Source organism: Solanum tuberosum, unplaced genomic scaffold, assembly GCF_000226075.1.
Source record: "Solanum tuberosum cultivar DM 1-3 516 R44 unplaced genomic scaffold, SolTub_3.0 scf00021, whole genome shotgun sequence".
NCBI lineage: Eukaryota > Viridiplantae > Streptophyta > Magnoliopsida > Solanales > Solanaceae > Solanum > Solanum tuberosum.
In genome coordinates this window covers 1,036,933-1,051,998 of record NW_006238947.1, presented here as the reverse complement: position 1 = coordinate 1,051,998, position 15,066 = coordinate 1,036,933, and the positions used below count along the sequence as shown (strand labels likewise).

The 15,066-nt window shown below is 32.8% G+C and overlaps 1 protein-coding gene across 5 annotated transcripts in view; it reads left to right on the top strand.

Moving 5' to 3' along the window:
- The first annotated feature begins 9,643 nt into the window (after positions 1-9,643).
- Positions 9,644-15,066, top strand: part of LOC102588634 (uncharacterized) — a 10,265-nt gene continuing 4,842 nt past the window's right edge. The window contains exons 1-6 of one of the 5 annotated variants that reach the window (XR_001472674.1): positions 9,646-9,775; positions 11,475-12,850; positions 12,930-12,998; positions 13,084-13,282; positions 13,362-13,451; positions 13,542-13,791. Coding sequence is in view for 4 of the 5 variants with exons in the window: in XM_006341005.2 (XP_006341067.1) it covers positions 11,513-12,850; positions 12,930-12,998; positions 13,084-13,282; positions 13,362-13,432 (1,677 nt within the window). In the remaining variant the exon portion in view is untranslated. Of the gene's footprint in view, positions 9,776-11,474; positions 12,851-12,929; positions 12,999-13,029; positions 13,283-13,361; positions 13,452-13,541; positions 13,792-15,066 lie in introns of those variants that run through there. The other 4 variants (XM_006341005.2, XM_006341006.2, XM_006341004.2 and 1 more) reach the window with 4 other exon arrangements.

The following is a 15,066-nucleotide window of genomic DNA, read 5'->3' as shown; positions in this document are numbered from 1 at the left end:
GTGTCTCTTCAATACAATTTGCCATAAGTATTTCAAAATTTCTTCATCAAATGGCTTTTTAAGGAAAAGATAGGCTCCTTCATCCAAAGTCTTTTTTGCTACCAACTCATTGAGTTCATCACATACAACTGCATAATTGATTTGAAAATTTATTAATTAAAATTGAATTATATTATCAATTATATAAATAGTTAATTTCATGCTTACACTAAAATTTTATTCAATATAACAATAATATTACTAAACAATTCTTCATCATATACTAAAAATAGAAATTAACAACTGATAAATTATGTCGCTAAACAAAAAAGATCATTACTAATCCTATTTAACAATAGATTGTAGAAAATTTATTTATCTACGAGTAATTTAATGATAAATTAACATTGAAATTTATAGCTAATTCTTTTACAGTGTATTAATTAAAATAACGGACTTTTCCATGGTAGACATAATAAGTGAAAGACTAGAACAAACACTTACCAAGTGTAATTATATCCAAGACCACGGCTTGAGCTAAGAGGTCAAAAGAATAAAGGTTCGATGGATGGACATTGAGTATCATGACATCGATTTTTTGCGTTTTTTTGCAAAGCATTGACATTGCTGATGAAGTTGTTTCAACCGTCACAACTGTATTAATGCTTTATAAAAGTCAGTGAAAAAAATTGTATCACAAAATTATCATGAAGGTTTGTTTATTCCTTATATACAAACTCAACTATGGATTTTTAGGTTATATTGCAACAGTTTAGTGTCTGCAATTGTGTATATATATTAATCAACTTATATTATAATCGTTGTGCAATCTTAGACACATTCACATAATAAAGCTTTATACAATAGTATTTAGGATAACTACTTGGATTATAAAACAAAAAAAGATTATACAGACATATATTATAAAGAATCTATTTTAATTAACTAGTAAAGAAATTCAAGTCAAAATGATTTAACACACAATGGATACAGAACAATTAATGAATACTAACAAAGTAATTGAGGAATAAAAAATAAAAATAAAAAGGGAAAAGGCCATAAAACAGGCCTAAGCTATACTAAAATTGCCAGGTATATATATTTTTTGCAGGGTAAAATAGTTCAAGAGAATAACCATTTTATGATAGCTTCCGGATAAGATATTTATAGCATTTACTTGTTCTTTTAAATTTTTTACTGAAAATTGTCTATTTTCTTCAAAAGTTAAAGTAAAAGAAGTAATTGAACGACCATAAAGGTAGAGCCAGAATAAAATTATAATATATGGCAAGTAGTCATTGAACTAGATTCAATTTTTTTTCTTTCAACATATGGAAAAAATAACAACAGATACCCACTGAAATCCTATAAGTGGAGTTTGAAAAGCGTAGAGTGTATGCATGTTATATAACTACTTCGTGAAGGTAGAGAAACTATTTTCAAAGACCTCACATCCACATCTTCCTATCTTAGGTCATGTCCTCAATAACTGAAGTTGTGTCATGTGCTATATAATCACATCTCCCCAATAATTTTTTGGCCTACATCAACCTTTCCTCATGACAACTACATCCAACCTCTTGCGCCTTCTCATTGGGGCTTCTATACATCTTCACTTCACATGTCCAAACCATCTCAATCTCACTTCCCTCATCTTATCCACCATAAAGGACACTTGTATCTTACTCGGATAACCTCATTCCTAATCAAATCGCTCCTAGTATGACCACATATTCATCTTAGTATCCTAATTTCTAGAATATGCATCTTCTGAATATGAAAGTTCTTAACTGGCCAATACTATCTTCCATACAACAACTTCAGTCTAACCACCACGTTATAGAACTTATATTCATGTTTTGGTTGTACCTTTTATCACGCAAAACTCTAAAGACAATCCATCACTTCATCCACCCCATATCAATATGATGTGGATTACAGAACTGAAGTAGTTGAAATTATCTTTCTTGAAGATAGATTGTGTGTCGAAGCTCACTTCCACACCTGCCTCATATATGGCATCACAAAATTTGCACTTCATTACTCTGTTTTGTTCCTCCTCAACCTGAACCTCTTGAACTTCAAAATTTGCCTCCACACTTTCATCCAAAAATTGACTCCACTACGAGTCTCATCAATCAGTATTTTATCATCTGCAAATGATATACACTGCGGCACATCTTCTTAAATATATCGTGTTAAGATCCATCACTATGACAAACAAAAATGGGCTATCCCAAGTAGGAAGTAGTCTGACTCCCATCCCATCCCACTGTTCTAACCCAAGTTTTAGCTCCATCATACATGTCATTTATCTTCCTAATGTAAGTTACTGATACACCTCTATCTTTCCGACATCTCCACAGGACTTTCCTCGGGGGTTTGTCATAAGCTTTTTCAATGTCAATAAACACTATATGTAAATTCCTATTCTTTTTTCGATATTTTCCCACCCGTACCTCAAAAGATGGATGTATTTTCTAGTCGATCGCCTGGGCATGAATCTAAACTAGTTCTCAAAGATGAACAAGCTCCTGTTCATCCTCATCTCCACCACTTTCTACCAAAATTTTATCGTGTGACTTAACAACTTGATGCCCCTAAAATTATTACAATTTTGAATATCATACTTATTCTTATACAACAAAACCATTGTACTCCACCTCTATTTCATAGGCAATTTATATTCCTTAAGAATGTCATGAAACAAATCAATTAACCACTTCATACATGTTTTATTTGTGCTTTTCCAGAACTTCATTGAGATCTCATCAAGTCTGATTTTTCTTCCCCGCCTACTCATCCTACTGATTGTTCTATTCACCTCTTCAACTTTAATACACCTACAATACCTAAAAATTATGATGCCAAATCTCTCAGCACAATGTCCTTGTATCCTACTTCATTTAATAGTTTATGGAAGTAAGCTTGTCATCTTCGCTTAGTGAGCGACTCTTCCACTAACATCTTGCCTTCTTCATCTTGATCCAGATCTTGGGTCTTCCTCTCTCTTACCTATACGAGCCTATACAGTTTCTTATCTTTGTCCCTTAGTTCTACATACAATTGTTAAAAAGTTGTAGTCTTTGTTGTTGTTCGCTAACTTAAAATTCGTCTTTACCGTCTTATAAATTTTCTTATTCGTTTTTTTTTTCTTCCTTGTCTTTGCATTCCACCAACTTTGTGTAAGTAGTCTTCTTTGCTTCCACTTGTCTTGGAATTCTCTATTCCACCATCAATTTTCTTGGTGACCACCTGTAACGGTCCATCCCACTAGTGATATTGATTGCTTCGGGCCTAGGCATGCATGACTTTAAAATGTGTCACTAGTTGATAAGATCTGCTTACTTATATACCCAATATATCTTGTGTTTTGTCGATGTGAGACTTTTTATCTTAAGTTGGGGTGTCACATACCCCTCTATGAACTCAGTGTCCTCGTTGAGATTTGCCCCACCGCTAGAATTTTCCTAGACTCAACATTAAAGTTTATCCCGCCTTAACGAGATTTGCCTAAACTCAGTTAAACTCTAGCCCTCATCAACAAGGCTGGCACAAGCGTAGCTCTGATACCATTTGCAACGGTCCAGCGCACTAGTGATATTGTTTGCTCCGAGCCTAGGCCCCCACAACTTTAAAACACATCACTAGTTGGTAAGGTTTGCTTATTTATATACCCAACATCTCTCTGTGTTTTGTCAATGTGAAACTTCTTATCTTAAATTGGGGTATCACACCACCAAAACTACCTCTTGACACTCCTAACACCTCTCTAGTTAATTTCCTAATGTAACTGGATGTCTTAATTTATTTTATTTTAAATATCTTAAAACTCAAGGTGCACCAGTGTGGTCAAAGGAACGAAAAAACATGTGTATATTAAAAAATATTATTAAAGAAAGTTTAAAATGCAATTGTTGAGTTGAGTTGCAAAGGAGAAAAAAAACTCCTTGAAATTAAGAAATCAATTTTTAAATAAACAAAAAAATAGGAAGGAAGACATTTTTTGTTTTGAGAAAATCAGATCTTCCAACTCTTTTGGTCTACATCCAATAAAAAAAACTATTTTTATCTCAAGGTCAATAATAATAGCCCGATAAATTCTTATGTTGTCCTTCTCTTACTTTTTCTCTCCATTCCTTTATTTTAATCTTGTGTCTTCACCCAAGCAAAATTATTTTTAAAAAATAATAGATAGCTTGGTTAAAAAAAAAATGTATGCCTCTCTATCTCTAAATCACTCACTACCAATTTACAAAATAACGTTTTTTTTATTTTTCTGCAAAAAGATCAAGTGCAAAAACTCAATGATTAAATAATTAAAATTAACATAAAATTATCTCCCTCCCAATACATCCGGTAAAATTGCAAATTATCAATTCTTAATTAAAAGAAAATCATATATATCTTTGTGGAGGAAGCTAATCAAGGGTGTTACATGCTTATAGAAAAAATAAAAAATAGAGAATATAATTTGACTTTTATAATCACCCAAAACTCATTTATTGATTAGGAAACAACATATACAAGCATAGAAATAGTGTTATGACAATAAGAAAAGGTGAATTCAAGATTTACAAGTATATAAATGAAATTTTAAAAGATATCGATGTACAAATAACAACTGAGATAATAAGTATTATATCTGTTTAATCTATTATAAAAGGAAATCACACAAGTTTAATTGTATCAAAATATTAAAGGTTATAACTTCATCATATATATTTTTAGAAATGTCACCTTTATATTCATAAGACGTTAGCAAAGCAGTCATCTTTTTGGCAAACTCTTTGTCATTATCCACCAGCATCACATGAACATGTTCAATCATACCATAATAAGGAGATGGCATTGAATTGTTTATCCCTTCAATAGTTTGAGAACTTTCCGCGGCGGACTTAACAAGGAGGAGATATAAGAAAATAATTTGATATATAAAATTAGGTTAAATTTGTAGAGAAACCCTTATACTCTTTTGATAGGTGTTTATATAGTACCTCTACCGGCTGGTGGGCGTGCCTAGTGTTGACCATACAAATAATTTTTATTTGACCGATTTGATTTTTTTCTTTCTCGAGTCTGGCATACTTTTGTCCTTTTTTTTTCTTTTCCTTCCACAGATTTTATATGAAGCGCAATATTTTTTTGGTAAAATCATTTTTCATTTTTCTAAAAAAAAAAGTTTTTAATTATAAGGAAATATGACTTATGCCACTTATGATTTATAAGTGAGTATTCAATTTCAATTAAAATATATAGCAATCACACGTTTTTACTTTATCTCAATTTTATTTCAACCATTACTTACATATTATTATCACCATTATAATTCAAAAAAGTGATAAAATCATTATCTCCTTATCATATCCTCCGTATTGTATAATGACCAAAATTTGAAATTGATCTAAAAAACAATATTTTAAAGACAATGTCTTTTATTTTATATATATAAAACACAACTTAAATAATTTCGTTGTGATCTATACCTTAAAGAAATATAAGACATCGACATTTTTTTTACCTCCCACTTACAAATAGGCAATACTATTAGTAAGTTACCGAACATTTAGATTAATATTACTTAAAAAAAATTTCTTCTATATTATTCTTTTCTGTATATTATTTATATGTGACTTAGTTAAGATTATTCATATAATAATGTTAATAGTAACAAATTTGAAGCACATAAACTCTACTAAGATATTTAGTTACTGTGATAAAATTTTTTTAGAGAAAATTACGTAATTACACGACTTAAGATAATATAATTTTTTTAAAAATTTACCATTTGAATTAATTACAAAAAAACAAGTTTTTGCTTCTCTCTTAACATCTGGATACATCAATTCATTTATATATGATACATTAAAACTTTATTTGTGTACAATGTACCTGGTACAAATGTTATTGTTGATACATAACCTCAATTATTTTGAACCTATATTAATATAAATCTGGTTTTAGTTATGTATCTAATACATAACTCACATATTTGATACATAACTTATGTATTATTTCCTATATATCAAGCAAAAAAGCAATGTATTCTCGAATTCTGAAAAATCTGAAATTATTGTAATTTAAAAAACTTTCGAGATAGAATATAACTAGCACCTAAATTGTTGGGATTACTCTACTTTATACAAACAAAAATTATTGTTAGGAGAAATACAAATTGTACTTATAGTAGTTTAATTTGATTGTTAAATTATCATGACTTTTTAAAATTGTGCTAATAGAAGTATCAAACTTGAAATCTAATAATGTCTATTTACATATTGTATACTATGTTTAATTTGCGTCCAAAAATAAAAAACTAAATAAACTATAGAGATCATTTTTCTGTATTATTTAATTATCTCTTCATTTCAATCTTTTGTTTCTTTAATTTCCAACTTTTAACATGACATGTTTAAGACTATAAGATTAAAATATTTTTGATACATTCTACATATCTTTAATTTTAGATCATAAAATTTTAATTTTTTTTATTTTCTTAAATTTGCGTTAAGTTCAAACTTGACAAAATGAGAATTTTAAATTGTGTACTCATTAAAACAAAATATGTGCATAAACACATCATTCACCTAGAATGTCATATATACAAATATTATATGAAATGTAAACAAAATAAATTATTATCTTAAACACTAACATATCTATAATTACAAAATATCATATAAGTAAATTAATTTTCTCATTTTTGAAGAAGTACAGAATTGAGTGTTTGTCATGACCCAGACCGCCGTGATTGGCACCCACACTAACTCTCCGGTGGGAGAACCACTACCACTACCCGACTAAGCAACATAAAGAAACTAAACCATTTAAAGATACGGAAGTAGGTTTAAATGACGAATTAAATAAGGAGTTCTCATAAATTCCGAAAGTTTAACAAAAACAACTACGCATAACCCTCGCGGAAATTCAACCCCTAGACCTGAAATTTGTACCAAAACTCTGCTAATCAACAAGTCTAAGAAAAGGGGTGTGACCCCGAAAACTAAACAAAAACAAAGTCTGAACATATAGTCTAAGTCCGAAAAGAATGGACTAAACTAATGATGGATCCATGATAGCCTGAAAGAATAGGCTCACCCTTGAATCCGATCTCGATCAATGATCTCCTAACTGAGGTCTGTCAGTAGCCACCTGAAGATGCCCTGTACTCAACAAAGAAAGAGCAAGTGCAGTGTCAGTACACGAAACCACAGTGTACTGGTAGGATCACGTGACTACTCTAGTAAGCGAAATATAGGCAAGTAATTACAACACAGTAAACACACATATACAAAATGAATAATTCAATTATCACTTTAGGAGCAACATACAATTTCCCAATTTCAATGACAGGTAAATATGAATGTAATAATCACAAGTGGTTCTCTCATAGAACCCACACCCAAACTTTTAGTGTGTCAAAACGCGACACCCGATCCAATATATATAAGTGTCGAAACGTGACATCCGGTCCAATATATGTGTCGAAATATGACATCCGGTCCAATGTACGTGTCGGAACGTGACATCCAGTCCAATCAGCATAACCACAGTCACAATCACACCCATAATGAACAGTGCACCTAGTCACACAGTCAAGTAACAAATTCATGGCATGTAATTGTTCATACTTAATCATTTCCTTAGATTCGCTTCATGTTTCCCTATTCACATACATGCATGCATACAATGGAGCAACTAACAAGCATATATAACACGACAGAAAGTCGAACCATCACCTACCTCGAACCAAGCATGATACTCCTAAGACACTCGAATCTTCCCTTTTCGGAGTCTTGCAGCTTGTTCTTGGTCTAAAACAATTAATTAATGTAAAGATCAATAAACAAGGCCTAATTTACCTGAATTATATCAAAATATCACCCAAGGCCAAAAATCATGATCCTAATGCTCAACTAGGACTTTTACCACCATTAACTTCAGGTCAAAACCCTCCCCCAACAATAATTAACAAGGATTCTAAGCTTTAAGAATCGAAATACGGATTAGGGGAGTAATTAACTTACCTTTGGTGTGAGAATTCGTGGAAATTTGATGAGAAACTACCCTAGGTCGCCCCTTAGCTCTTAAGAACGAAGTTTTGCAGAAAATAATGTTTTTGGGGTTTTTCGCCAATTTAAGTCGCAATTGTTCCGCCACAGCGGCCCCGGCCTGGCAGAATTAACCCCGCCCTAACGGCTTGCACGAAGACAGAAACTCGGATTTTGAGTTCCAAGTTCCCATTTCGCAACACACTTTCAAACCTTGTCGTTCAAAAACTACCCTTTCACGCCAAGATCAGTTTCGGGAGTTTTACTCGCCCGAATTCGTTTTCGTAAAGCCGTACAGTCTCCTTAATGTCTTGGATATCCACTCACGTGATCAAACTCATAATTAAATCCCCCACCCATTACCGGATTACCCTAGACCTCACTTGACTCAGATTTCGTCCAAGTCTGGCCTAGGCTAGAAATTTCCAAGTTACTATTCAGAAGTTTTCTGGCCCAAATTCCTTCCCATTGGCTTTTCCATAACGACGGGAACATGTCATTATAGTGTTTAAGAGAGTGGATAATACTAGCTACTGAAGCTATAATCAAAAGGATAGCATGTATAAGCAATACAAGCATTGCCAACCTGAGTTATAATGCAGTGGTGGATCTGCTTTATACTTAATCATAGGTTTGAGGTTCGAGTCTTGAGTATGAAGAAAATTATATCATGTTTTCTACTTTTTAGCCCTTACTGAGTATAGACTATAAAAATAATTATAAAAATAATGAAACAAAAAGTAAAAGAGGATCAAATAACCACAGTGATTTAATTATCACAAATATAAGGGTAGGAAAAATATCAACGCAAAAGGAATTAAAAACATAAAAAAACTTGCTTAATAGACAAAGTTTTTCTATTTTTCAACTTTGTAATCAGAGATTTAATTTAAATATATAAAATTCAATCAATTTTTTTTTCCAAAAAAGGACGTCCTTGTTTTATTATTTTAGAAAAAATAATTGAAAATATGGAGAAAAATGGTTGTTCCTTGGACTTGATCTTGCGAATCCACGCATATCTTGACAAATTGTGAAACCCCTTCTCCGTTGAACCAAATCTCTGGCTTAAGCTGAGGAGGTTCATCATTATAAATTACAAAATTAATTCAATGTGATTTTTCAACGAAAGGGGATCGAACGAACCCCTGAACTCCGTGTATAGCTCCTCCCCTAAGAACAAAGCATATTGTGTTGATCTGCACTAGTTTGTAATTCTACTACTTTGATAATTAATGAAAATCTTCATAATTACAAAAAAAAAAAGATTTATAATATATTTAACTACAACATCAAAGTAATTACATTTATTTATTTTTATTTACATGAGTATTTTATCAATTTTAATGATAAGTACTTTTTTTTTTTATATAATATTTATTTAGTTAATGTATATTTTTATAATTACTGCATTAATACAGCACATTGACACGTAGCATTCAAGTTCAGTTGAGGGCAATTCTTCCGTGTTCCTCACCCTTCAGTATAGCACTCCCTTTGTTTACAATTTATCAAATCTGAACCGTTCATTTGGACAAGATCAGCGTAGACGGTCCAGATCTCTCACAGCTATCCTCAGTCGTGCGTCCCACCATGGTATATATTTCTACTCCTCTTCACCTTTTATAGATCTCGCCGGTTACCCTCTTCCGTTACAGTTCGCCGGAGAAGTACAATTCTAATTTTCCGATCAAGACTTTGTCGGAGCCGGAACACTGGAAATACTTCGATCGGTATCTATATATGTAATAATCACCAATTCACCATTATGCTTATTATCTTGTATATCTTCACCACTGCATGTCGGAGTGTTAGGGTTATGTTTTAGACTATTTCTGTTGGATTATCAATGTTTTTTTTATGTAAACGTTTCAGTGAACTGATGTGTGTTGAATTGAAAATGTTAACATTTTGTTTGGTTTTGGAGAAATTGATGCAGAATTGTATGAGCATTGGTTGCAAATTAGAGTTAGAATTGTAGTTTGATTATGAAGGAGATTGGAGAAGATTAATGAATCTTAGCTAAGTGAATGAGTGTAATATCTGGTTCTTTTAATGTTATTGCAGTGCAGTTGCAATGAGTGGTTGGCTATGTGAAAGTTGTTTAGTACTCTGAGAAGCTCTTGTAGAGAGTAAAAGTGAACAAAATAGTTTTGTGAGTTTCTGTGACATAGGAGAATCAATACGCAGCGGTTTTGTTTCTATTAGGAACTAGGAGGAATCAAATTGCTAGGAATGAACTCACACTGAAGTGGCCATATTGGTCAACTGCATTATGCTTGTGTTCGACTATAGTTTCTGATATTCCTTCGTCTATTTTTGGAACATCTAAATTATAGGATACCTGGTTCAACGGGCTTGTGCATTATAGAGAAACTGATACTATGTTTGGTTGTCAGTATGAATATTTCCAACTTTTAGTGGTCCATTTCGTCTTTCATACTTCCTTATGAATCGACTGCAATTCATAATTGGAATTTGATGTCATTTTAGGTCGAATGAATGTCAGGTAACAACACGAGAGACAAGCATTGGGTTGGTCTATTCTATTTGGAGCAACTCATGTTATGCCCTTCTCCACATACTTGCTTGACTACATAAATTTTTATCAAATTAGTCTCAAGAAGTATCATCAATTATATCAATTGTAAACTTGGGACTCCCATTGTCGAATCATAATGTTCATAATTTCTTGTAAAAAAATTCATAACATTCATAATTCTTCTCTTTAACAAGCTTAGGTTGGTCATATCAATTCTTAGATGGAATTAGAACTAATATTTTTTTCTTTGTCTTTTTTTTTTTTTGGGGGAGGGGGGTTGAATTTTAAGCACTATATCAAGACCTTCCAAGCATAATACCACATTCTTGGAATTTTAATATCCTGCAGCTGATGAACAGAGTACCATTTTAGGAAGAAAGAGATGATTCGAAAAATTAAACCTGGAGTAGATACATGATAGCCTAGTGTTATTGTTTACGGCTTGTCTCAAACAGATGTTGACCCTACATTGAATAGTTGATACCTGATAAGCTAGTATTACAATTTACAATTTGTCTCAAACTTGGAAAGGTAGATTGACAAGCTAGTATTATAGTTTACAACTTGTCTCAACCTTAGAGAGGTAGATACTTGATAAGCTAGTATTAAGATTTATTGTTGATTCAACACATTTCTGAATTACGTTCTGGGCTCTTTAAAGTTTTCTATATTGGTCAAGTCAATTTTTTTAGTTTTGCTAAATGTTCTCTCTTATATCCTTAATCTCAAATAGAACTTGAATAAGAAAAGGAATGTTGCAGGATGTCATTCACTTCGGGAAAAAGAAGATTCACGATTGATTTACCTTACATTACCCCTTTAGTAACTAGCTTAGAGTTTCAACAAAAATTCTTTCCTCGGTAAAATCTCAAATCACAATCTTTTTGTTGTAATCTTTGCAGATCTTGCAGTTCTGAGTGGCTAAGTGAATCCATAGGAAATGGCTTATGATAACTCCTCCACGCTTGAGCCCAAACGTTCCCATCAATGGTTCATGGATGGCATCGAGCCTGAATTGCTTCCCAACAAGAAGCAAGCCATTGAAGTACCTAATCACAGTTCATTCTCTGGACTTTTAAGTTCCAATATTGCCCCCTGGATGAACACTCCTGGTTTCCACTCAGTACCAGGCCAATATGCAGAAAGGCAGTTTGACAATGACAGCGCAAGATCGCTCAGCTTTGATGACAACAGTGTTCCATCCGTCGGCATAGGCAACATGAATATGTCTAGAAAGGTGATGGAAGATCCATTTGGAAGTGATTCCTCATTTGGTTTATCCATATCCCATACACTGGAGGATCATAGATTAGGTCTTAACTATAGTGGTATCAGAAAGGTCAAAGTCAGCCAGGTGAAGGAGGCTGAGAATTTCATGCCTGTGTCAATGGGTGATATCTATACCAGAGGGATCAGCAATGTAATGCCAACAGATCATGCATTTAGTAAGGCTGAGGATAATTGCATAGCTATGGGACTCTCTTTCAACGGAGGTGATGAGCATCTGATGTCATTAGGTGACACATTTAATAGGGAAGACAACAGTTTCATATCTATGGGTCAACCTTTCAACAAGGTGGATAGCAATGAAATATCAGTGGGTCACAGCTTCAAGGAGAGCAGCTTACTGTCAATGAGTCACCCTTTTTGTAAAGATGAAAGCAATATTACTATGCTGAATCAAAGTTTTAGCAGAGAGGATGATAGCGCAATATCAGTGAGTCACTCATTCAATGACAATAATACTGCCATATCAATGGGCCAGCAATTCAGTAATGATGATAGCAATATTACATCAGTTGGACAAACTATTAATAAGATGGCTGACACCAATCCACCTATGAGCCACTGCTACAGCAAAGTCGATGACAATGCCATATCAGTGAGTCAGACCTATAGCAAAGTTGAAAACAATAATTTGTCAATGAGTCAATCTTTTGGCAATGGAGAAAGCAATATCATATCCTTTGGTGGATTCAATGACGATGACGATATAAATTCTTCTGGAAGGCTGATTTGCAGTTATGACTTATTAATGAGTCAGTCTTCAGGCCAACAATCAGATATTGTGACTGGAAAGCGATTGGTTGAGTCAAATGCGGATACAGTTACAAGTGCTGCTCAAATGGCTGGCAATAAGGAATTTATTTCCAAAAAGGAGGAGCAGAAAGCAACTAAAAAGCCTCCTTCGAACAGTTTCCCTTCAAATGTGAGAAGCTTGCTCTCAACTGGTATGTTAGATGGAGTACCTGTCAAGTATATAGCTTGGTCCAGAGAGGTAAACTTTACATTATATGAGTTTTATCTTTGCAACTGTGATGTTCACTAGATGACACTGTTCTTCCTTTGCATGGTAGAAGGAGCTCCGTGGTATTATAAAAGGCTCTGGTTACCTCTGTGGCTGTCAGTCATGTAATTTTTCCAAGGTACATTTGATGCCAGTTTTCATTATTGCAGGACCAGCTTGTTGCACAATTTACTGATCAGATGTGGTGTAACTTCTACGTGTAGGCAATTAATGCTTATGAGTTTGAGCGACATGCTGGTTGTAAGACAAAACACCCTAATAATCATATATACTTTGAGAATGGGAAGACGATCTATGGGATTGTTCAGGAGCTCAGGAACACACCTCAGGATTTACTATTTGAAGTTATTCAGACAATTACTGGATCGTCCATTAACCAAAAATCATTTCGCATCTGGAAAGGTGTTTTAATTAACTGAGCGGTTAATATTCTAGAATGTTTACTTTTTTCTCATGTTGGCATCTTTTCTTATGTCTTCAGAATCTTTTCTAGCTGCGACACGTGAACTTCAGCGTATATATGGGAAGGATGAGGTCAGACGACTGTCATAAAGAGGAATCCATATGCAAGGTATGATGCAAAAACATGTCTACATCTTCATACCATATAATAGAAGTATGTACTCTTTAATACTTTGCCCTATAAATCATGGTTGTCTAGAATGGTTTTTTTTGGGACGCCATTGACAGAAACTACAGGAGAATTCATGATACTAATTCTGCACAACGTGTATTAACTCTCCTGAAACCTGTATATTAAAGCCAGAACAAGCTCATTCATACATTACGAATTTAAAGAGCTCAGAGAGAAGTTTCACCAAATTAATTTGTTATGTCCACGGAAGCTATAAATTTTGTGGGCAAAGTTGGAAGGGTTCCAAGCTAGTGACTGCGAAGGAGACATACTGGCAGTAAGATTTTCACCTAATTGGAAGTGGTTAACTCATTTGAGATATAATTTGTTGAAAAGAGATTATAACATCTGTTAAGTGCTTAAAATGCTAACTTTAAACTACTAAGTCGACAATTCTTATGAAAGTGATTAAAGACATTTGTAATAGATGGGATGCTTATGATTTTAGTTTCTTAATTGGAAAAATAGACAATGATCTCTGCCTATGTTTTGGATTCACGTTTTCTGCATGCATCAACATTTATTATCTCTTCGCCCTAACCATATTTGAAAAGCAAGGAAAATAAGAAAATTATACTTGTCTTAGAAAAAAAAAGTTGTGCAGAGAAAGAGAGAAGAAAACAAAAAAAATAACATTTGAATGTGTTCTTACGTAAGGTTAGCTAGAGACATGTTCAAAATAATTGGTACTTCCTCCATTTCAATTCAAATGACATAGTATGAGTCAACACAAAATTTAAGTTAAAACGGGAGACTTTTGAAACTTGTGTTGCTATAAAAGCGCAAAATGAGAAGTTAACTGCTAGATGTTTCCAAATATAGAAATGTGTCATTCTTTTCCTAACGGATATGGATTAACAAGGAAATACTGTCACATAAGATTTTATCTGAAGGAGGAGTAAAACTGTCCTTATAAAAAAATATCCCATTGTCAAAACTATAGTACACCACTACATAGATAGCATGCTTAGGCTAAGACCGCGTAAACTATCAATTATAAAGAAGTACTCTTAGGGGTCGTTTGGTGTGATGGATAAGAGGAATTAATCCTGTGATAACTTTTGAGTGACCTTTAATTCATCGTTTGGTTGCAAAGATAGGGATAACTTATCCTAGGATTAACAATTAGTCCTGGGATAAGTTATCCCTCACAGGGATGGTATAGTAATCCCAGGATAAGTTGGGATAAGGTGTGTAAATTAACAAAAATACCCCCCTTAAATTCTATTTTATACACCACTTTTACATTCATACATATTAACATAATTTTTAACAACATTTATAATAACATTTGCAACCTTAATTATTCATTGTTTTTATGATAAATATATTTTTCTATTAAAAATTTACATTTTATAAATATATTTATTTATGAATATATTATAATTTGAATCTATTTGCGTAATTATTATGTTTATTTATATTTTGATTTCTCTTAAAATGTTCACTCCACTACTAAATTACAGATTTTTCATTAAATAGTTTATTACTCACTTAAAAATTATATTTTATCTATAGTTAAAATATAGATAACTTTAATAATAAATTTTCT